Source organism: Phyllopteryx taeniolatus, chromosome 9 (genome assembly GCF_024500385.1).
Source record: "Phyllopteryx taeniolatus isolate TA_2022b chromosome 9, UOR_Ptae_1.2, whole genome shotgun sequence".
Classification (NCBI taxonomy): domain Eukaryota; kingdom Metazoa; phylum Chordata; class Actinopteri; order Syngnathiformes; family Syngnathidae; genus Phyllopteryx; species Phyllopteryx taeniolatus.
The window spans coordinates 28,561,552-28,586,676 of NC_084510.1; the positions used below are offsets into that span (position 1 = coordinate 28,561,552).

At 42.6% G+C, this 25,125-nt stretch overlaps 1 protein-coding gene across 5 annotated transcripts in view; it reads right to left on the bottom strand.

Annotated features, from left to right (window-relative positions):
* Nucleotides 1-376: 376 nt before the first annotated feature.
* Nucleotides 377-25,125, bottom strand: part of asic1b (acid-sensing (proton-gated) ion channel 1b) — a 153,442-nt gene continuing 128,693 nt past the window's right edge. For 3 of the 5 annotated variants that reach the window (XM_061785030.1, XM_061785024.1, XM_061785026.1), the window contains 8 exons: nt 24,047-24,174; nt 15,031-15,181; nt 13,876-13,932; nt 12,790-12,943; nt 9,611-9,702; nt 9,431-9,510; nt 7,845-7,946; nt 377-4,277 (listed from right to left, as the gene is read on the bottom strand). In XM_061785030.1, coding sequence (XP_061641014.1) covers nt 4,182-4,277; nt 7,845-7,946; nt 9,431-9,510; nt 9,611-9,702; nt 12,790-12,943; nt 13,876-13,932; nt 15,031-15,181; nt 24,047-24,174 — 860 coding nt within the window. In that variant the 3' untranslated portion in view covers nt 377-4,181. Of the gene's footprint in view, nt 4,278-7,829; nt 7,947-9,430; nt 9,511-9,610; nt 9,703-12,789; nt 12,944-13,875; nt 13,933-15,030; nt 15,182-24,046; nt 24,175-25,125 lie in introns of all 5 variants that reach the window. The other 2 variants (XM_061785029.1, XM_061785025.1) reach the window with 1 other exon arrangement.

The following is a 25,125-nucleotide window of genomic DNA, read 5'->3' on the forward strand; positions in this document are numbered from 1 at the left end:
CTTTTGAGACATCCGATAATTGGGCCTTTGTTGATTTTACTAAACAGGGGGAAAATGCTTTAATTCAGCTCGAGTGTCGGAATGTATGTACATCCCGATTAAGTAGTCAAAATTCATATCGCTGTCGGGCGGAATACTTGCGTCTTCAAAATGACAAAAATGCCATCCTATTTGAATGACCAAACACGACAGTGTTCAAGTCGGTATTAAACCTTAATATTGGTATCATAGGTGAACTACTTTTACTCTACTCTGTTATTGTCTAAAAAACATCCAGACTTAACAATCTTGAGGCGACATAATGCTGCACGGCTCCCGCAGAGTTCACCCACAGTTTCTAATAAAGTGCTCTAAAAGACAAAGAGAGTGGAAGAGGCAGTTTTCCAACACTTTTTAGAGACGTTACAGAGAGTTAATGTTCTCAAGCTACTTTCAACACTTTAAATTGATTTATAACGTGTGAAAATAAGAGACGACGAAGGGACGGACCAATAGTATCGATTTGTAAAAAAAAAACAACAACATGAAATTGACCATATTTGGATATACAACACACTGACGTAAATATTGAACAGGCTTAACATTTCGTTTCTGAGTAGGAAAATCACTCTTAATACATTCCACACCAGAGGATAATGACTCATTATTTTCTTTTAGAGATATTCGATAATCGGGTCTTTGCCGACTTCCCTTGCAAGAGGGAAGAAATGCTCAAATTTGGCCCGACTGCCGTCGCGTGTACCCCGCCTAAGCAGTCGAAATTCATATTCATCCAACCGAGCCCGCTGACAAACAAGCTCTTCAGAGACTCCAATGTTCACAGATTAAAAATACAATCTCAGAATAGCAATTTTCCAAAATGATATTTACACTTTATTTATGCGGGGCTAACTCAATAAAACAGCCCATTGCCTTGGAGATGGAGACAGGATTATCAGGCAATAAGTGAGCATGTTTCATATGAAAAGCAAAAGGAAACAGTCAGATCGGCACAATAGTAATCATAAGACAGTATATCCAGAAGAAGAAGAAGAAGAAGAGTACATTTTCTTTTACATTAGCTCTCCATACATAGTGGCGGTATTGTGCTTTGAGAAGACGTCTGCAACAAGAACACAGATACGGAAACAGTTCAACAGCCCCACAACACAAATGGAGTCCACTCCCCAACATTCGACCTCTGGCCCAGCGCCCCAGGCAAGGATGGATGGGATGAAGGGATGTGTACAAATGAACAGAAAAGCAACAAAATAAATAGTGTAGTGGATTTAAAATGAAAAAAAGTATACACACACCTGCTCAAATGACTGGTTTTTGTGACATAAAAAAATGAACCAAGATCATTTCAAAACTTTCTAATATTGTGACCTTTAACCTGTACAACTCAACTGACCCCCCCCCCCCCCCCACCCCATCTTTTTGAAAGGGAAAATAAACTTATGAGATAATGTGGTTGCACAAGTGTCCACAGCCTAATAAGTGGGATGTGGCTGTTGTTTGGGAGATTTTGATATGGTCCAATGAAACCAAGGTTCAAACATTTGGACAACTATTTTATTTCTGTTTATTTTTGCTTCATCCTTCAAAAATATTTTTTTTTCCACTAATGGTGTTATACAGATTATAGGTCACAATAATGGTAGAACGTCTTAAAATGATTGATCTTGTTCCCATTTTTATATCCCAAAACCTGGCATTTGAACAGGGGGGTGTAGACTTTTGTAATCCACTGAAGATGAACAGATGACTAAAAACAGTAGAAAACGGTCACGCCAAAGTATGTCGTCCACGCCAAGCGACCATCCATACAACAACCAATATAACATCTGGCAACATTCAAAATGAATCGGGTTGGGGCTGACGGGAAGAATCGATTCCTGAAAGCTCTGCAACAAGAAGGAAAGTCCTGATTTCGACTTTCTCCTCACGCCAACGCCGGCTAGCTTAGGTTGTGTAACATTCAGAAGCAATACTGTTCTTGCTGTGACATGGAACCCTGGAAGTTTAAAAGGGCAATGGGCTGAACATTTTTAGTAAAAAAGGGAAAAAACCTAACCTAATTTGACCTCAACTATTTTGGCCATGTTGATGATGCAGAGTTTGAACATTTAATTCCGGGATTCTTTGCGTACCACTACAGGGAGCCCGTGTACCACTAGTGGCAATCATTAAACACTTCAACAAGCACTGTTATCGAGTGCTACTTTCCTTGTTAGAAAACACACAAAAAAATGTTCAGGTTTTGTGGGGAGAATGGAACAGATTAATGGCATTTCCATTCATTTCAATGGGGAAAGACGATTTGAGATATGTTTTAAGTTACGAGCGCAGTCGTGGAACAAATTAAAATTTTATCTCAAGGCACCACATATGTCCTATTTTAATGTGAGCAAAGGTGCTGAGAAGAGTCGCTGCGAAAGAGGCATCTTTTGCACACTTTGCGTGCACACAGATGCGCGCACACACACACACACTACATGAGAAGCGTCATCTTCCTCCTGCTGAACGAGGCAAACTTGGTACTTTTTGAATAGTATATTCATATAGATGTGTGTTTATACAGTGACTACGGAAAGTTTTCAGACCCCCTTAAAATTGTCACTCTTTGTTATATTGCAGCCATTTGTTAAAATCACTTAAGTTCATTTTCTTTCCTCATTAATGTACACCCAGCACCCTGTATTGACAGAAAAAAAAAACTGAATTGTTGAAATTTTTGCTGATGTATTAAAAAAGAAAGGCTTTATGGCTTTATGGCAGAGTGGCCGGACGGAAGCCTCTCCTCAGTGCGAGACACACGAAAGCCTGCGTGGAGTTTGATAAAAAAACACCTGAAGGACTCCAAGATGGTGAGAAATAAGATTCTCTGGTCTGATGAGACCAAGATAGAAATTGATGGCCTTAATTCTAAGTGGCATGTGTGGAGAAAACCAGGCACTGCTCAATACAGTCCCAACAGTGAAGCATGGTGGTGGCAGCATCATACTGTGGGGGTGTTTTTCAGCTTCAGGGACGGGGAGACTGGTTGAAATCAAAGAAAAGATGAATGCGGCCAAGTACAGGGTTGTCCTGGACGAAAACCTTCTCCAGAGTGCTCAGGACCTCAGACTGGGCCGAAGGTTCACCTTCAAAAAAGACAATGACTCTAAGCACACAGCAAAAATACCGAAGGAGTGGCTTCAGAACAACTCCGTGAGTGTTTTTGAATGGCCCAGCCAGAGCCCTGACTTAAACCCAATTGAGCATCTCTGGAAAGACCTGAAAATGGCTGCCCACCAACATACACCATCCGAGCTGACAGAACTGGAGAGGATCTGCAAGGAGGAATGGCAGATGATCCTCAAATCCAGGTGTGAAAAACTCATTGCATCATTCCCAAAAAGACTCATGGCTGTCAAAAGGGTGCTTCGACTAAATACTGAGCAAAGGGTCTGAATACTTATGGCTGTGTGATATTTGAGTTTTTCTTTTTTAATAAATCTGCAAAAATTTCAACAATTCCGTTTTTTTGTCTGTCAATATGGAGTGCTGCGTGTACATTAATATAGACAAAAATGAACTTAAATGATTTTAGCAAATGGCTGCAATATAACAAAGAGTGACAAATTTAAGGGGGTCTGAATACTTTCCTTACCCACTGCATAGCGTATATCTAACAAAACAAAAAAAACAAAAACAACAAAAACTAGATAGCAAACAATAAACCATGCAAATGAACGAATACGAGCATGCATTTACGCAGTGAGACCTGAACTTCCCGTCGCTTTGTCAACCCACGCCATGATGTGGCTACATGTGCTGACAAGGGCGGATGTTTGTCCCTCTGCTGTATGAAGGTGGGGGACTCTCTCTCTCTCTTTTTTTTTTGGGTGACTGTACAGTTTCCCTTTTTTCTCAAGGGTGCGTATGAGAGCGAGCGGTCCGAGTCGGCATCTCCGTTGCGGCAGTGCTCCAGAAGGATAGATAAATAGTGGGTCCTGCGTGAAATGGATGTGTTGGGGTGCACTCTTCTCTTCGCAAGGCCTGGGGCGACAGTTTTCCTCCCATTTTCTTCTATCCAAATTGTACAAAAGTGCGCCTGTTCGGCCATGGCATCGGCTCCTCGCCCGGATAGTCTCGCTGTATCGTTTGGACTTTGGTTGCAATAACGTACGCACGCACTCCCTCAAGCTCGGTTCAGCTCAGCAGGTGAAGTCCTCGAAGTTTCCCTGGGCCGGGTGATGAGGTAGCATGTTGCCCGGGTACGTGGACGGCGCGCGCAGGTTGTCGCACGGAGCCTAGCGGGAAGAAAAAAAAAAGAAGGGGAAAAGGGGGATGAAGACAGAACAAGAAGTGAGATCAGCGTTAACATAATGTAGTGTTTCCCGACCTTTATTGAACCAAGGCCTGACCCGATGTGGTTCCTTGGGCAATATTTTATATGGTGCCTCCTTTAATGGGCAGTTCGCATACACTTACAAAAGAAATCAAATAAATTATTATTATTTTTTTTTTAACCATCATCTTTAACTCAGTCACTGCTGGGGATGTTTCTATTCATCAACTGGAATCCAACCGTTGACTGCCACTGGCAAATATATTTGCCAAGTACGTTTTTCAACAGGTAAGTGTGGAAGAGGGTCTCGCCCTGCTTGTCTGTGAAATTCAGGTTTGAAAACCACTGTAATGACTAACAGATCCCTATAGATGGCACCCCAGACTGTGGCACCATTAACATTAGCCAATATTGCCTAATGGGTCTCTGGCTCTTTTTCTACATTTTAAAAATGTAGAAAACCCCACCCCACCAAACAAAAATGTACATTTATGAATCCCCCGCATATACACAGCTCACTATTTCACCAGGAGAAAACTCACAGGGAGAACATGGCAACTCCATGCAGAAAGGCCGGAACCTGAGAACTGCGTGTCACTGAATTGGTGTATTTCAATGACGTTTTCCATGTGGATCAGGTTTTTATCCACATTTGGAAAAGGTCGGATTCCAATCTGAAGATATCTGATCCCATACTTCTTTTTCTATGCACGCAGCTTGACAGCAAAAAATAGCAATTGTGTCATTTGAACCATATGGCGTAAATCCAATTGGTGTCATTTCAAGCCCTTCACCAAATAAAAAAATTAAAAATTCATGAAACGTGAAACAGAAATGTAGGCGAAAACGTGCTTTTGTGCTTGGCGTAGGCAATAAAGCTCAATAAGGCCCTTTAAGGTTCAAAATGAAGGGCGGAGGGTGGAAATCCAAGATTCAATCAATAAAAGTGATGGAAAAAGAGGGCAGAGGAGGACCATCGTGCCTTTGCTCTGCTTTACGATTAAAGTGGCTTCAATGAGGCCGGCAAACATGAACTGTCACATTCCCTCAGCCCTGCCCCGAAGCTTTTAATACGACCCCCCTCCACCCCCGCTTCGATTACGCTCAATCTGCCCTAGCGTGTCTCATCTCTTTGCTCATCGCCCGACCGCCACACTCGTCAACTCACCGCCACGCTTGCATGCCGCCTCACGAGCGGCGGAGGCGGGCGACGACGATGCGGTCGGACGTGGCGAGAGCACTTAAAAGGCAAGGGCCGTCGGGGACGGGGGGAATGCTGTGGTGGGTCTGCTGCAATACACTGCAAAAACTCAACATTTTACCAAGAATATTTGTCTTATTTCTACTCGCTTGTATCCGGGATCTTGTTCTTTCGGTCAAGACCCACAGCTCGTGACCATAGGTGAGGGTAGGAACGTAGATTGACCGGTAAATCGAGAGCTTCACCTTTCGGCTTAGCACCTTATTTACCACAACGGACCGATACAAAGTCCACATCACTGCAGACGCTGCACCGATCCACCCGTTGATCTCCCGTTCCATTCTTCCCTCACTCATGAACAAGACCCCAAGATACTTGAACTCCTCCACTTGGGGCAGGATCTCATCCCCGACTTGGAGAGGGCACGCCACCCTTTTCCGACTGAGGACCATGGTCTCAGATTTGGAGGTGCTGATTCTCATTCCAGTCGCTTCACACTCGGCTGCGAACCGCTCCAGTGAGAGTTGGAGATAACGGCTTGATGAAGCCAACAGAACCACATCATCTGCAAAAAGCAGAGATGCATTACTGAGGCCACCAAACCGGACCCCCTCTATGCCTCGGCTGCGCCTTGAAATTCTGTCCATAAACGTTCTGAACAGAATCGGTGACAAAGGGCAGCCTTGGCGGAGTCCAACCCTCACCGGGAACGAGTCCGACTCACTGCCGGATATGCGGACCAAACTCTGACTCCGGTCGTACAGGGACTGAACAGCCTGTATCAGGGGGTTCGGTACCCCATACTCCCGAAGCACCCCCCACTGGACCCCTGAGGGACACAGTTGAACGCCTTCTCCAAGTCCACAAAACACATGTAGACTGGTTGGGTGAACTCCCATAGACCCTCGAGGATCCTGCTGAGGGTGTAGAGCTGTTCCACGGCCAGGACGAAAACCACAATGCTCCTCTTGGATCTGAGATTTGACTTCCCGACGGACCCTCCTCTCCAGCACCCCTGAATAGACCTTGGCAGGGAGGCTGAGGAGTGTGATCCACCTGTAGTTGTAAGACACCCTCCAGTCCCCCTTCTCAAAAAGGGGGCCCACCACCCCAGTCTGCCAATCCAGAGACACTGTCCCCGATGTCCATGCGATGTTGCAGAGGCGTGTTAACCAGGACAGCCCTACAACATCCAGAGCCTTGAGGAACTCTGGGCGAATCTCATCCACCCCCGGGGCCTTGCCACTGAGGAGCTTTTTAACCACCTTGGTGACCTCAACCCCAGATATAGGAGAGCCCGCCTCAGAGAACCCAGACTCAGCTTCCTCATGGGAAGGCGTGTCGGTGTTATTGAGGTCTATTGAGGTATTCTCCCCACCGACTCACAACAGCCTGAGTCGAGGTCAGCAGCACCCCATCCCCACTATTCACAGTGTTGATGGTGCACTGCTTCCCCCTCCTGAGACGCCGTATGGTGGACCAGAATTTCCTCAATGCCGTCCGGAAGTCTTTCTCCATGGCCTCACCGAACTCCCATACCCGAGTTTTGCTTCAGCGACTACCAAAGCTGCTTGGCCAGCCGGTACCCATCAGCTGCCTCAGGAGTCTCACAGGCCAAAAAGGCCCGATAGGACTCCTTCTTCAGTTTGACGGCATCCCTCACCGTTGGTGTCCACCAACGGGTTCGGGGATCGCCGCCACGACAGCCACCGACTACCTTACGGCCACAGCTCAGCAATGGAGCAATGTTCCACTCGGACTCAATGTCCCCCGCCTTCTGATCGGGGGGGCCGTTCCTCCCAATCACGCCCTTCCAGGTCTCACTGTCATTGCCCACGTGAGCATTGAAGTCCCCCGGCAGAATGATGGAGTCCCCAGCGGGAGCGCTCTCCAGCAGCCCCTCCAAGGACTCCAAGAAGGGTGGGTACTCTGAACTGATGCTTGGTGCATGGCCACAAATAACAGTCAGGATCCGTTCCCCCACCCGAAGGCGGAGGGAGGGTACCCTCTCGTTCACTGGGGTGAACCCCAAGGTACAGGCGCCGAGCCGGGGGGCAATAAGTATACTCACACCTGCTTGGCGCTTTGTGATGAAATTACGTAATCTCGTTACATGTAATGAGTCACTCCCCAACACTGTATACAGCTGACAGCAAATGTTCATTTGTGCTTCGGTAAATTTCAGAGTCTGCACTTTTTTCTTTTACTTAAGGGAATTAAATTAGTACTTTTTATTTATGTATTTTTTTTTTTTTTTTTTTTTTTTTACACACGTATCTATACTTAAGTACAGTGTGTGAGTACTTTTGCCACCTCTTGTCTACTGACATGATGCTTGACATCGTCCAGACTCAGCGCAGTGCCCCGGTCATTGTTGTTGCGGCCTTTGTGTTTCTTCTTGACGCATCGGCACAGCTTGTACTTGATCACCTGAGAAGCGAGGCACAGACAGACAGACAGACAGACAGACAGACAGCCGTCATCACAGCAAAACGCCACTCGTTCCGGCCCACGCCATTTGTATTGAAAGCATCTGGCAGGTTGAAATGAGATTTTATGCGGCTGTAAATATGTTTCCCCATTGACCACGCAAATAGAGATTTGCAGGCGAAAAGCTCTCAGCGCTGCTATAATTCTCGCTGACTAATGAGAGCGGACATTCTGACTCATCTAAAATATAACAGCTGAAATGCTAATGTTTTCAAGATATGTGTGTGCGCGCGTGTGTGTTTGTGCGTGTAGCACAGATGATAAGTTCAATAAAAGTCTCTTTTTTAGGACGCTACTGTCAGCAGAAGTGAAAGAATAAGAACAAATTTGATTGAGATTTATATTCTTATATAATGTTTCATATTGTATGTATTGTCCTTGCCCATTGAAAGAATTATATAGTGTACAAAATACTTTGTATATGCGAAAAAGAGATATGGAAAATAAAAGTATGCTAAAGAATAATAGAATTTTACGGACAATATTCATTTAATATTTAATACAGATGAATGATTCCATCTCGGAATTGGTCTTTTTTTTCTTTCAAATATTAGTTTTATATTCAATACAAAGTGAGGATTTAATTGTAATTTTTATGCTTCCTTTCCAATAAGTATTTTACACTCAATGCGGAGTAGGGATTCCACTGTGAAATTGGGGCTTATTTCCCCCCCCCCCCCCCCCCCCGTCCATAGTGCATTTTATATTTAATACAGTATAATGATTAAACTGCAAAATTGGTGTTTTTCCCCCATCTTTATATGTTGAATAAATTTTTTATTAATGTTAAATTCATTAATAATATTCTTTAAAGGCGGCACGGTGGACGACTTGTTAGAGCGTCTGCCTCACAGTTCTGACGGCCGGGGTTCAATCCCCGGCTCCGCCTGTGTGGAGTTTGCATGTTCTCCCCGTGCTTGCGTGGGTTTTCTCCGGGCACTCCGGTTTCCTCCCACATACCAAAAACATGCGTGACAACTCTAAATTGCCCGTAGGTGTGAATGTGAGTGCGAATGGTTGTTTGTTTGTATGTGCCCTGCGATTGGCTGGCAACCAGTTCAGGGTGTACCCCGCCTCCTGACCGATGATAGGTGGGTTAGGCTCCAGCACGCCCGCGACCCGCGTGAGAAGAAGCGGCTCAGAAAATGGATGGATGGATATACTTTAAATGGAAATTATTTTATTGCCTATCTTTTAAATAAGCGTGTTCAATCTAATATAGAGTAGTGACTCCATTGTAAAATGGGTTTGTTTCTTTCTTGTGTATTTGATAGTCAATACGTCTTTCTTTCCAATGTATATACTTTGCCGTCAATACACAGTAATCATATTAAGTCCATTAGTTTTTTTCTTTTCAAAATGTTATACATTATACAATGACGCAAAGTAACGGGATGCAGAGTGATGACTCAATGATACTTAACCTCGTAGAGATAGTCGAAGAGTTCGAGGATGGTGAGGATGCTGGCCCCGATAAAGAGGCCCATCTGACCTCCGATGTCGCCTGAGAGGCAGAGGAAGAAAAAACTGTTGCGGCGTATTCCAAAAGCACATGTAACCTTTCGGAGGTCATTTCAATACAAAAGGACGTCGCGGCTGCTTACCCAGGAGGCCCGCCAGCTCGTACGCCTTCTTTTGTTCGATGGTCTCATAGTTCAGCGCTTCAAAGAAGATATCCAGGACCAGAAGGTTATCTCTGCGGACAGAAATTGACGCAAATTAGCGCACGGAGAAGACAGACGCCTCCTGGATACAAGGGCGTTAAAAACTTGCTGTTGCTAACTAACAAGTGGGCTGGCTCAAGGTCCTTGTGGGTCTGCGCCAAAAGAACAAAGCATAAAAGGCCATTTTTGGGTCCGAAGGCAGGCTATTATCCTATAAGTCGTGAGTATCCGTCTCTCCGGAAATGAGATCAACGCTACACGTCAGACGTCCGTGTCAAAAGAAATTCGAGTGAAGCTGAGGGCTGAACAGAAGCTATTTCAGGCAAATGAAGCCGGCCCGGCATCTGCTCGCATTCTCATGAAGACATTGGGCGTACATTAGTTTCCTTGCCACGTTAGGTCATGTCGGTCGCAGGCTGTTGTTACATCATGTCGTAGATGCTTGCTCACGCACGTGGTCATGGCTACATTTCAAAGTAATCCGTATGATAGTCATTACTTTTGATTTTAAACATTTACAATTTCAATGAAAGCTTCTTGATCACCGCGATTCCCACCAGCACACTTTGTGTTTATTAGGCCAATAGAGTATTTTTAATCATTAGTTTTTCAAATTTGTTTCCAGTTTGTTCGGTGGAAATATGTCTGTGGAAAATTGTCATGCATGATAAGAGCCTTTTTATTAGCAACATCTTTCACCCTGGCAGCCGAAGAAGTCCCTGCGGTGTCCCGCTGGAAGGCATAACCGATCAATAAATAGGTCGACATATTTCCCCGAAGTTGTTTTCGTCGAGCTGCGGCTCGGTTGACGCTTCCACTTTGTCAGGGTCTGCCGCGTCTTACATACTGCTAATGATGCCATGTGCGGTGCAATGCTGTACGTCTGCCCACTGCAGAATGCCAGTCCGTGGAAAGATTCGGCTTTTACATCACTAAGCGCTGAACAGCCCACCTGCCAAGACATGCAGGGGTGGCCCACCTAAATAATGAATCTTGTTTTTACTCCGCAGAGTGAGGCTAGCGGTGTGAGAGCTTCTCTCCTACGCTTCTCCTTTGAAAGTTTTCACTTCCACACGTTCCCAGCGGACAGGCGACGACTTAAGATTTACACCACCGAGCACTACGAAGCCCACATTTGGAGACTCTCAGGGGGGTCCCACAGAGAATACAGTGCATGGCCATAAAATTGAAGCACCTGCAAAAAGTTTGGGATACTGGGCTTTTGGGGAAAATTTCAAGATGAACCGAAAATGCATTAACATTTACGGATAAACTTAATTTCACTTTGTCCACATGTTCAGTGTTTCAGTACTTTTTGCACAACTTTCCGTTCTTTAACAAGGAGCTACTGTAAATGGCAAAATTCACAACAGGTGTTTGATCCATGGGTGGACGAATACATTTTCTGGTTCAATTAGAATTGGAATTTAAACAGTCATGGTGCTGCTCATATTTTGGCATCGTGAGATCAAGAGAACACCCAACAACTGATCCACAGTAACTCGCTATTGCAAGGCTTCAAACGAGATGTTTTTGAGGTTAGCGTGTCACGGAGCACCGGCAGCATGTTGCACCAGAGATACAGAGATAGTGGAAGACTCACAGAAACGTGGAAATTTGCATGAATTTTCTACAACACTCTAAGATGGCACAAAATGCCACCACAACCCTGGCTAATAGGAAAGTAGCAATTGGCAACAAGGAAATATGTTGAAGTGAAATAACTTGACTAAAAGACCAAGAGCTTTGTATGTCGGGGAGGAGCTAAGTTTAGCCTGGGTTATTAGTGGAAGTTACGGTGGAGTCTTTGCTTTTTGCTTTGATTTAAAGTTTCAACGTAGGCAATTATAAAAAAAATTTTTGGGAGGGTGGGGACATCAATTACTGGTGTTTTTTCTCGATTCGCGGCAAGGCTCATTGCCTATCCCCCGCAAATGTTTTTTTTTCTTGTACACCCCGACAGTTGGGTGTTGAGTTTGTCCTGATGGCCTGCAGACAGCAGCATCATCTTCGCAAATGTGAAATGATGAGTCAAGATGGCTTCGAACATTTGCAACGTGAAATGTCACTGAACATGCCAACTACACCTTCCGTATGTGTGTGAGTGTATTTCTCCTGTCCCCTAAAGGCTGCAATCTTGCAATCCCATGAATATGTTCCTCGATCCACGCAACCGATTAACATCGAAACAGAGAAAATAAGGTGGGTGAATTCACATCTACGTGAAGGAATTAAAGGAGTGTCTTTAGGGGCGCTCTGACAGCATCTAGTGTAATTATCTTGTCCTGAAATGCTCCGCCGGGAACCATAGATGAAAGATTCAACTGTTACTGCACCCTCTTTCCGATTTCCTTCAGCTGCTTAATAACTTCACTGAATCTTTTAAGTGAATTTGGCCAAACACGAGCACTATCATATAAAATCCAACAGGTAAGCAGAGCTAAAATGTTAGCACTGATTCATGTTAGCGTTATCAGTGTTAGCGGTGTTTGAAATGCGGCCCATACTCGAATGTTCAGCGAGGTTGTCGACATGGTGGCGGTGGGGGGATATTTGCGTTTGGCAATGTGTGCGCTGTATGTGGTAAAATTTTTGTATGCACTATTTCTAAACCGAAACATTCTCCAACAAATGCTATTAAAAAGATTCAGTAGCTAGTGTGCACATGTTTAGTATTTCTTTACAAAGTGATATCGCCAACTACTGGCCTGACATGCAAATTACAATGTTTTTACAGGGTTTTACACATCCACACTGGGATTGTTTTGAGAAGAAACTTTTGGAACAACTGTTGTATCTCTCACAGAAATTCCCAAAATGTCATGAGAAATCTTTTGGTGTGGTGTGGGAAATCATCTATCAATGCCAGCGACGTATAGTGACAGGCAGAACAATTAAATTCTCTTCCACTAGATGGCAGCAGGCATAATTAACCTGTTGCCATTCATACAACAGATAAATAGCTTTGTGTTTAATAAAAAGGCCCAGATTTCACACTATAAATAAATGTGTGAGTAATCTGAGACGCACTAGTATATACGTTTTGTGCCATGAGATTTTTCAAATGTTAAATATGGTTCAATAAAGGTTGGAAAACACTGATCTAGTGTAAGACTTACGCTATGTACTGCTCCGTCTTGTTGAACTTCTTGGCGAGGTACTTGGCCGACGCCTTGCTGGGGATCTTGACGAAAGACATCTCTTTACCGTAGCGTGTCAAGTTGCACGGCGTCTCGCACACGCAGTAGTCGTTGTCCCTCTCCACGAGGAAGTCTGGGGGGGCGGAAAATGCGATGGGCTTGAAAGGAAGAAGTCAAGCATGGATTTCTCGCAGATACAGCGTGACAAACAGCGCCTGCGGAGCGAAGGGACGCTGCAGTGTTGTGCAGCATATGCCGCGAAGTGGAACTGACAGGTAAGAGTTTGTCGTGTGGACATCTGAGAGTGCGAGTCAATTAGGAAAGAGACGGCAGACTTGAAGGCATGTCTCTGAAAGCGACAGCTGCGAAGTGTTGGAGGACGGATGCCATTGGCGTGAAGCGAGCAGGGTTCACGCATACTGACAATCGGGACAAATTTGAGCATTTTCCCTCCCTTGTGATCAAAATTAGCAAAGGCCTGATAGTCTGATGTCTCTGAAAGATTATCCTAAGCGATTATCTCGTAGTGTTGGGTGCCTTCAGAGTGATTTAACTTCCAAATGTGTTCAGAAATTGTAAATGCAGTGATCATAAATACAGGCCACTTTATAGCTGCAACCAGCAGCTGCTCGGAACATTTTTGAACAAAGTCATCAATGGCCTGATTATTGGATGTCTCTAAAGATTATCCCGAGTGATTATCCTGCGGTGTGGCGTATCTTACGAGTTGTTTTTCCTCCCAGATCTGCTCGCAAAAAGTCAGGGCCGACAATTGTGAATGTTAACCTGTTCAATATGAATTTCAACGGCTTCACCGGGGTAAACGGTGGAGACGAAAACAAAAGGAGCAGACAACACATGAACACGGGACACAGAAAAACAAGACAACACAAAACAAAACTAAATCGATATCAAAAGAAAGTCAAAGAAAACAGATCATGGCAATAAAAGCAATAAGAACACAGTTTCTCTCACATTTAAAAACAAAACAAAACAGATCAGTTGTTAATAATTGGTTTGCATGTACCCTGCTTTACTGACTCACATGCAGACGACAGCGCTTACCCAAGGCTGGATCCGCACACTCCTTGTATTGCTCAGGAGTGCAGTAGGGTGCGTCTCCTGCAGGGCAAAGAAGAGGGCACTCAGGATCAAAAACATGGACAGTGCGAGGTTTACTGAAGACTCGAAATTGTCCTTAAGTGTGAATGTGAGTGTGAATGGTTGTACGTCCTTCTGTGCCATGCGCTCAACTGGCAACCAGTCCAGGATGTGAAAACAGATGGATGAATGGATGGATGTATATCCATGTCCTTGAAGGCACCAATCCAACAAAAATGATAACGAGTGACACAGAAGACAAGAATGGGGGACATCCAGCATTAGGTACTTTTTCATTTTGTTGGGTGGCTCTTTAATGACAGGATGATGACTTGCTTAGGTTGAGGAAAGGCACCTTTTATCCACCCTTTCATTCCGTTTCTACACTGCTTATCCTGTTCAGGGTCATCCCAGATGACTAAGGGTGGAAGGCAGAGAACATCCCAGAAGGGTTGCCAGGTGATCCCAGGCCCCCTTGGAAAGGAACACATTGAGTGGGAACTGAGCGGCATGAAAGGGAACCACTACACGACCAAATGAACGCACTTTTGGTAGCACAAAGCTGGATTTGGTAGCCCGAGATGCGGTATGATATTTTAATGTAAAGTTTTTTTTCTTCTTTTGAACCCTTACTCAACTATTCGACAAGAAAACAATACTAGGAAAGGAGTACTTTGGTGTAGTTGAACTGTGTTGAATTGGTACCTCTTGACTGAGAGACAAGATTTGTTTGTTGGGAAGGAGCTAAGTTTAGCCTGGGTTGTTAGTGCAAGCTACGGAGAGTCTTCACTGTGCACATGTGCACTTAAAGCACATTTTTAAACAATCAAATCATCTGTAAGCCATTTTTTCAGGGGAATGCTGCAAGATGAGTTTCAAATGAGATTTAAGTGTTTTGGGCTCATAATTTGTGGTCGATTTACAGTTTAAACTGAGCGTAGGCAATTATTAGAATTATTAGGTGGATTCCAGTGATTGCATGAACCAGCTACTCAGCTGTTATCCCCTCACAATGCAAAGCGGAACGAGTCGAGTGTTCCTAACTCGAGTGCAAAAGTACTTGATTTCCCCCAGTCGCTGGCAAAAGTGCCGCTTTTTGTGCCAATCAGCACTTCTCACCGGGCATGTGGACCATCCTGCAGTTGCAGTTTTCCACCAGGTAGCGCGTCTCGCAGTCGATGCGACAGGCCGTGATGCTGTACGTGCTGAAGAAGTCCGAGTCCATCGGGGTGGCCTTGCAGTCGCCCCAGGGGGGCGGCAGGTAGGTCAGCTGGGAGAGAGAAAATCTCGTGTCTTGTTAGGCTGCATGGTCCAAGAAGCGTAAAACACAGATTGACGTCATCGAGATACACCGATCAGTGATGTATACACAGCCACGTCTCTACAAACAACACAAATAAACACCCACTATAAATGTAAATTAAAGAGTAGATCACCAAAGTTTCCGAACCGTTATTGGGCAAGATGTCTATTTTACATTAAAAAAAAAAAATCTCAAGGCAAACCGTCAAACAAAAATGTCACAAAGAGTGAATAGACAGGTTAACTGCCATTTAATGGAAGAGCATTTTAATTGTTCTGCGTGTCACTATACGTCACTGGCATAGTCAGATGAACAAAGAAACATTATTTGGAGCAAATGCATCATTTTTGGATGTGGATGTTACCCTCATTTACAGTCAATCGATGGGGTAAAGAGTCAACATGTGTAACATGTACTATTGTTTACATTTCAAGAGTTATTTACATGACATTTGGCTGTCATCTGTCAGTGGCAGTCCAAAAATAGCCAAAGCCGAGTTTTGTCACTTGAAATGTACATGGGATATAGGCATTGACTGGGAATTGTGGACTTGGATTGGCCGAGTCATTCGAGCCGTAGAGCCGTCACTCGCCCGTGTTGCTATGAATACGAATAGGTATGTGTTATGTATTCACGTTTTTAGAAACAGGTGGAAACGTTACTGCAGGGAACGTTCTCTGCTACACTTCTCCTGATTTCACGTTTCCCTTGGAGCCTTCACAACACTGCCGTCATGTTGCAACAGTGCGTTGTGGTTGCTTGGAATTTCTTTGGTGTAAAAGTTCTCGGATTGTTGTTCGACTTTTTTTGAAGTTACAAAAACCTGCAGGCTTCTGTGCTGATACTTTATATACGTACATATCTATTTTTTTTCATTCACAATTTGTTGTAGCGATTTTAAAAGACAGTTTTGGATGATGAAATTTTACATACGGTAAGTGCTGTGAATGCAGATATAGTCAGAGAACACTACATATTTATAACGGTGAAGAAGAAATGGCTGCCACACTAATGAACAAACTGACAAATTGTTTCAGCTCCACATGCGTCCAACAACGAGAAGTCCAACCTTCGTGCCACAATGTTGCGGACACCCCAAAGCGAGAGACAACAACAATAAATAAATATGGCAAGAGTGGGCCAAAAACTATCTCCTTCAGATTTATGTACTCATATTAAAATGATACAGCATATTTATGACTTGCCTAGCAGAGAGATAACATTTTTATTAACCTTTGCTGAGTCAGTGTGTGTGTGTGTTGACTGTGACCATCAGTCTCTTTTACAGGGATGTCTTGATGGCAGTATCAGCACAGGCAGTGACAGCACTGAATGAATGTGTCCGACTTATTTTCTTTACCGCAATGCCGAGGCAGGAACTGCTAAACGCTTCCTATTCATCCATCTAGTTAGCTAGCTTGCTAAGGTGCTGTAGGGAGGTACAGCGCTCAGTAAATTCATTGAAACAAATATCCATCCATTTTCTACCGCTTAACCGTGGTCGGGTCGCGGGGGACAGAAGCTTTCGCAGGGACGCTCAGACTTATAATGTATAATGGCACAATTTTGTTTCTCATAAAATCATAGAAACACACACAAATAAACCCATTTTCGGTCTTTAAATAAACAAGAAGTGACTTTCACCTTTTCCCTGTCACGGGTAGCCACAATTTTGACTAAAATCCTGAAAATAAATAAATACATTAAAAAAAGTACAAACGCCAATTAAAATATTATAAACAGTAATAAATACCATTACATTTTTAGAATTGTTTGGTAATTTTGATATAAATATATAAATAGAAAAAAAATCAATAAATGAATAAAATGAAAAAAGTCAATAAAACATTTCAGAATAGTTCTACATAAAAAAATGGAATTATAGGAATGATAAAACACTGCACCAAAAAGACAATGAAAGCAAAACAAATTATGTTTTTTAATGGTGATTTTTTAAAAGGTAAATAATGAAATAAATAAAAGCATATTGTTGTAACTATATAGTTATAAAAAAAAAAAGAAAGATAAAATTATAAAAATATAAGAGTGAGTAAAACATTTGAAACTTTCCCTTCTTTTTTGTTAATACCCTTTAGTGAACTATTGTACTGTCCCTGTTCTTGTCCAATAGGCGTAACTCATTTGACAACATTGCCTGTTGTCATATTAAAACAATACCAGCAAATATTTCATGACAAAATTGTCCACATCATGAATGAGAGAAAACCTGTGAGTGGAAATGGTCACCACTGCCCTGAGGCATACTCAGCTGAAGGGGAAAGGAAACCAAAAAAAACCCAACCCTCCCAAAATAATGTGTGAAAACAGGAATTAATCTCACGAGAACTGTGTTATTGGTGCTGTTACAAAAGACAAATCGTGCGAGTGGCGTGTGTTTTCTATTTTGCATGCCATTAAATATTAACACTAATTAATTACACTTCAGTGGCCTGACTTTGCGATGCATTCAATGAAGTAGGAAGACATGAACAACCTCTGCGTGCACCTCTATCGCATCAGTTCAAACAATTCATCACACGGCAGTAAATTAGAAGGCGCTGTGTGATTTAAAGGGCCGCCGTTTTACAATTTCCTATTAAAACCCCCGTGTGTCACCCATTGGAATTTAGTCAGCGTAATGTAAAAAAAGACGTGCAAACAGTACAGCCGGGCACATACCAAAAAATATAATCAGCGGTGAGTCACTGTATTATTTTCCCATCGATCAGGTCAGTAGAATTTTGTTGCCGTTTTACCCAAGATAGTATCTGAAATTGAGGGTTGAATCTTTTAGTAATGATATCCACTAAGTGACACTACTACGTCAGGATAATCTTTGAAAGACGTTCGATAATTGGGCCTTGGCAAATTGGCCGATTGTGGGACGAATAAAATATTATCTTCGCTGACTTTGAGTACAAGGGAGAGAAAACGCTCAGGTTTGGTCTGATTATCGGTGTTCATGTAACCCAGTTACGCACCTGAAATTTACATATTCATCTACCTGAGCACGCTGATGTAAATACTGAACAGGTTAAAAATATATAAATAAAAAAATCACCCTTACCACACCCCACTGCCCACACTCAGGATAATCTTATAGCGGGATCTGATAATCAGGCCTTTGCTGACTTTGATTTGGAAGGAGGAAAATGCAAAAAGTCAATGTTTGTGTACCCCGCTTAGGGAGTTGAAATTCATATTCATCTACCCGAGTGCCCTGACAAATGAACTCTTCAGACAAAGAGAAAAAAAAAATACAATCTCAGAATAGCAATTTTCTGAGTATGTGTTTACTTCAGGTTAGTGAACGACAAACATACAATTTAGCCAATGTGCTTAATTGACAAGCTGCTGGAAGTAAACGCAAACACCAATTAACATCAGGTGTTTTATTGACTGCAGCGTCGGTAGACAACATTTTCAGCGTGGTTCACTGCGGAGTTGTTTTACTGTCATGATCTTTTCACAGTCAAATGGTCTGAAATGCGAAGCTCATTATGTTTCAAATGAGGACTGTGGAATGTAAACAACTCCCTTTCAAAGTGCGATCGGCCGTACCTTTCAACGGCAATCCATGGATGTCATTTTAATAGTGTTTTTTAATGCAACATTATTTTGGGCTCATAACTGGTTGTTAACTTGACAGAGAGACACGATGACCTTTTCCCAGTCAGTGACCCGTTTTAATTCCGCGGTATTTAGCGCTATGAAAAGAAAACTGCATTTTTACGCCGACCAGGCAGAAATGCACAAGCGCCGTCGCTCATATCCATTTTGTGAGATTGTTTGGATCATCCTTATGGCTTGCTATGAGCCTTTTGGGTTCGCAACTCACTAAATGTGGCACAATGTAGACAGTAAAACAAAAAAAATGAGTGCAATTCTAGGGGGAAATATAGAGGAGGATATTAAAAGGGACATATTATTCGAAAGTGACTTTTTAATGTCTTGTATCTGGAATTTCTGCCAACCCTTCAAGTCAAGCTACAGAGGAAATATTTTGTTATCAGACTATTTCTGAAAATGTGTCTGTGAACGAGCTGTTATGCACTTCTGTCACACTGTTACACAACAGTTGGGTTAATTTACATATTCACCACCCGCACATTGAGTTTCCCCCACCCATGACTTGGTATTTAGGCCAAAGATCTAGAGACACTTTCAAACCACAGCCAGAGTCAGGCTGACAGACTTCATCGGAAGCACTATCATGTCAAAAGTTAAGCAGAACTGCAATCTTAGCATAGATTAGCATCAGCTAAAATGGGGATATGGTTAACTTAGTCAGTGGTGGCTTTGGGCAAGCGGCAATCATTTGCAGTCTGGACACAGAGGAATGAAACGCTACATCAGGGGTGACTGACATTGTTGGATGCGCAGATTAGCTTTTGCTGACAACTTTAGCTTTTGATAAGCAACACTTACTTGAAGTTGTAGACGTGCTAGCTAAGTGTAATAGGGAGTTTGGTACTAGCTCCAAAAGGGAAAATATAATCCATGCTATCTTTGTAGGGGCTCACATGTGCTTTGCATTCACATTTTTTATTTTTATTTTTTTAAAATATAGGATCAGGGCTTTAAGCGCAGCCACCACTAGCTCCTCTCAGAGTCGTTGTGGTAACAAAATCCATACATGATACATGATAGCCACACACAGTTTTTCCACTCAGGACTTGGCTACTAGGGCGAAGTTCAAGAACAAAGAACTACTTTGACGTGGCTGCCGAACCACTACCATGTCAAAGCCAAAAGGTAAGCAAGGCTGCAGTGTTAGCATTAGCTTCTTAAAATGATAACGTAATAATAATGATCGGCTAAATTGTCGCCATAGGGGTGGGGGATATTTGTGTTTGGCGAAGTCATGTGCCACACCGGGATTAATTGACAAGAGTACCTGCATTTCGGTGGCTTGGTGATGAAATGCGCCTTCACAACTGATAATGGGGATACGGTTAAATTAGTCAGTGTTGGCTTCGCACATACAGTAGTAAAAAGAGCAGGTTTTAGTTGAGCAGTATGTGGGACAGGACAAGGGCTGAGAGGAAACCCCCCTAAAATCAGAATCAGAGTCAGAATCAGAATCCTCTTTATTTGCCAAGTATGTCAAAAACACACAAGGAAATTGTCCGGTAGTTGGAGCCGCTCTAGTACGAGCCAATGTCACCATGGCAAGAAATATAATGTAAAAATTTGTCTATAATTCTTGATCCGTAGGGTATTTTGACAAAAGTATGCCACAGACATGTTAACAAAACAACTGGGAACTCTTTTGAATTGGGGGTCATAAAATGTCTCCTTGAAAGGGCTACTGCCTGAGGAGTGGAGAATAACAAGGAGGGATAGCCTCCCGCAGACACTGGCAGCATGCAAAAATCTCCCCTCTGCCTGCCCACACTCGCCACAAGTCAAGCGACTGAGTCCTCCCAAATCCATCCCGTCCTCTCAGCCAATAGCCTACAAGCTACATCGTAGCGTAGGATTTGTCCGGCTGCAGGCGCACACTCTCGGAACAAGAAATTACCTCACAGGCGGACTGCTTAGTGTAATAATGTTAAAGTGTACAACTACTGCAATGGGCCAGTGGGGGCTTTTAAGATGCTTAACGCATGATTTCCAACTGGGAGAACATTCTTTTCAAGATAGGTTGGAATTTAGTTGGAAAAATATGAATCAAAAGTAAAAAAAAAAAACTTAGTCAAAAAAAAAGAACTTGGGAGTTCAAACCATTATCAAGCGTGTCGTTATCAAATTTGACAAAAGTTCATCTGATTGAGCGTTTACAGGATTAACCTTGCAATAATTACCATAGAACAGGACGTGGAATTCCACACACAAATTTTACCGCTGCAAAAACATTCCTATTCCTATTCCTAGCCATTTTCATTCAAAGGATGAGTTGTTTTATGGTGTTTTAGTTTTATTTTGTAGTGGCTTTACTTAGTTTGATTTAAAAATGTCACTAAAAACATTGTTTGTACAATCCACAAAAGGTTTTTCGGTGACTAGCACACGTGCTAGTGCTGACACAACATGAGGATGTGCCCAAGTTGGTTCAGGATCGGCAATATGGCAGACTACTCACATTGTCTTCCAGACCGCCCGGATATTAGAAATATATATTTTATTGGACATTTTACATTCACTGTGCGTCAGTTTTATGGACGGCAATCTGAATTAGGCAGTAGAGGTTTTTATTTGTGTAATCATGCAAGAAAAATAACTAACAAACTAACTAGCTCACTAACTAACTAGCTCACTCCCTCACTAACTAACTAACTTTGTAAAAACCAAGATAACTGGCAAATTTCACAAGCCTAGTTAGTGGAAAAAACTACTAACAAGCTAGCTAACTAACAACCAACCAACAAATTAGCTAGCTAACAGACAAACAAACTGGCTATCTTCGCAAACATAGTGAACTATGTATGTCACTAACTAACAAACTAACTAACTAACCAAACAACTGACAAACTAATTAGTTAAGTTATAAGCTAACTGTTCAACTACCTAACAAAAGTGTGTGAACAAAGTACAGAAAATTATACTAACAAACTATCAATCCAACTAAAATTCTAGCTAAGTAAAGAAATGATATCAGTGTACAAACAACCTAATTATAATTGGTTAAGTAAGGAACAAACAAGCTAATAGACTAAGTGGCTAACTATCCAACAATAGTTGGTGATCTAAGTACAATAGCTCACAAACTAACAAACTAACTAAACACAACAACAAAACCCAACACAACTTACAGCGGCATCTAGGCTTGGCCAGTAAAATCAGAGCGTAATAACTGTGCCTTTTAGACTGCTGGGATTTGGAAATATCCATCCATTTTCTGAGCCGCTTCTCCTCACTAGGGTCGCGGGCGTGCTGGAGCCTATCCCAGCTGTCATCGGGCAGGAGGCGGGGTACACCCTGAACTGGTTGCCAGCCAATCGCAGGGCACATAGAAGCAATTTAGAGTCTCCAATTAATGCATGTTTTTGGGATGTGGGAGGAAACCGGAGTGCCCGGAGAAAACCCACGCAGGCACGGGGAGAACATGCAAACTCCACACAGGCGGGGCCGGGGATTGAACCCCGCACCTCAGAACTGTGAGGCTGACGCTCTAACCAGTCGGCCACCGTGCCGCCCATTTGGAAATATATCATTTAAATTCATATTGAATACATGCCAGAATTCTGTGGAAGGCAGCATTAAGTGGGCGATACAGGGTCGTTATGGCAACAGCAACTATGGTATTCTACCTACTACAAGCCAATGTACCATGAAAAGGATATTTTTTTGTGTGGATGTAATTACAAACTGTTGCTTTAAGTTATTGATCTAGCTTGCTTTTGATTTTCATTGTTCTTTTCTTTTGCTCCCGCAAAGTTCTCTTTAGTTAACAGATGAACGAATTGACGGCAAGACATCGTTGCCTCTCATGCATTTTTCATTCCAGAATTTCCTACTGAGGAAAAGGCCTGGAAACACTGTTTCTTTTGATTTTTTCTTGTCAGTTCACTTATTTGATGTTTTGCCCCTGACGGATAGACTGTAATTATTACCTATTAGATTCAATAACGGCGTAAAATATCACTTTGTGCAGCTCTAAATACATTTTAAATGCCTTACGCTTGTAATGAAAGCCACAGAGGGCATAACCGCATGTTTGAATGTTAAATGAGTGCGGGTTTAAAAACCCCAGTGAAAGCTCAGAGACTTGTGTGACGTGAGGACAGAGCAGAAAGATGCGAACAGATGGTTGTGTGGCAGGGGAGGATGCGTTTGGTGCTGGTGTGTACTGCGAGTGATGCTGGGACCCCCGCCAGGGCTGCATCAAATGTGCCTTATAGCGAACGCCCCAAAAAGAACCCTGAAATTCATCACTGCTGTAATGGATGGGGACAATAAACAGGTTTATGTGGCTGATAAAATAGCTGCAACGATGACAAAAGGTCTCACATGTCCGACAAACTCGTTTGAGAGAAAATCCTATGGAACCGCCTCACTTCACCCTAGCGCAACTGGATTGTAACGGGTAAAAGTGAAACTACATTTCTTAATCCACTCCTGTGTCACCCCCCCCCGTCTACAAAGTTACATGACAATTGTATTGAAATTTTCATTTTTGTGTGATAGAGTGGACCTTCGCTATCCGCAGAGGATATGGACCGGTACAGACTCCGAAGAGCGAAAATCAGCGAATAATTGACACTCATTATAATTGCATTAAAAAATAATAATAAAAACCCTCAAAATTCTTAAAAACGTGGGGATATACTTCCAATAAATGTTGTCCATGAAAAAAGGGGGTTGCCCCACCCCCCCAAAAAAAAGAATCGTTAATGAACCAAGTGTATCACTAACAAACAAACAAACCTAAAACTAACTAATTTCTTCTTTACTATCTAAGAGGCAAACATTAGTTAAGTAACAAACAAGCTAACTAACAGACATAGCAACTAACTGGCTGCACTGAGTAGCTCACTAAATAAATGGTCTAACTAATAAGTTATTTGCTAAGTAACAAACTAACTAACAAACATTCCAACAAACTGGCTAACTACTTAAGACTAGTTGGTGAACTAAGAAGCTCACTAACAAACGAACTTACCAACCAGGTAAAAAACTAATAAGCTAAGTAACAAATAAGTAATAAGTAACTAACAAACACGCTAATCCATAGACAAATAAAACAACTGCAATGAACTAAATAGCTCACAAATTCGTTATATCCAACCAACTCAAGTAACAAGCTAACTACCGGACGCTAGTTAGTGAACTAACAAACTAGCTAACTAACTAAACAGGAGTCAATTTATCATTTTGGCCAAGACTTACCCGTTGTTCCTGACAGGAGACAAAGGTCTGGAAACCCGGCGCCACCCCGAAGCCCAGCTGATCGATAAACGGCGGCTCCTCCTGCGTGTGGATCTGAACCTTGATGCCGGCTTCGAACGACGTCTCGTCTGGGACGACGACAGAGCGTGAGGACACGGAAGAGGAAAGATTAATTGATGAATTCATCAATTGAAGCTTGCCTATAAATTACCTGCAGAAAAGCAACTGCCTATTTAGTTGAATGGCAATGTTGTAAGATGAACTTGAAATGATATTTTGAGATCACAGTCGGTGGCATATTTACAGTTTAACCTATTAATATAGGCAGTTATGAAAGTTTTGCCAATAGCGGGGTTTTACTGTACTTTACATTTGAAATCCACATTTTGTGTGTCCTCAATGGGATAAAGCATAAATAACACTTGTTTGAACATTTTCTACGGAGACATTTATAGTGAGAGAAGCGGTGTACTGTGGATTTATTATTACTTTTTTTGCTGCGAAGGAAAGCCCGAGCAGAGCAGCTTGGGTTTCATTCATGTGTAGGATGTCCGCTTCCTGCTGCATTTTCAGTGCCGCTTGATGCTCGTTATCGCCTTCTAAGTAAACGTGCCAGGCTACTTTCAATTAAAGAGCTCAGCGACATGCGCTTGTATCATTATGGACAGTTACAAGCTTCAATAAACAGCTCCCTCAAAATACTGTAGAAGCCTGAATCACTGTTCTGTTTTAGATGTCAGTTTCACTTGACATACATGTATGTAGATTGCAATAGCTAATTAACTAGCGAACAAGCTAGCTCAGTAACTAACAAACCTGTTAACTAAACAAAAAAAAGGACGCTTAGTAACAAATAAGCTAACAAACTAACACATTATTTTTTATTGCTAACTACCTAACAAACAAGACAACAAACGGGCTTATTGCCTTGCTAAAAAATAACTAGCTCACTAACCAGATAACTAAGCAACAAGCCAACTAGCTAACAAAGTAGCAAGCAACCTAATGAGCTAAATAACTAACTATCTCAGCAATAAGCTCACTAACAAACTGGCTAAATAACCAGTTCAGTTAAAAAA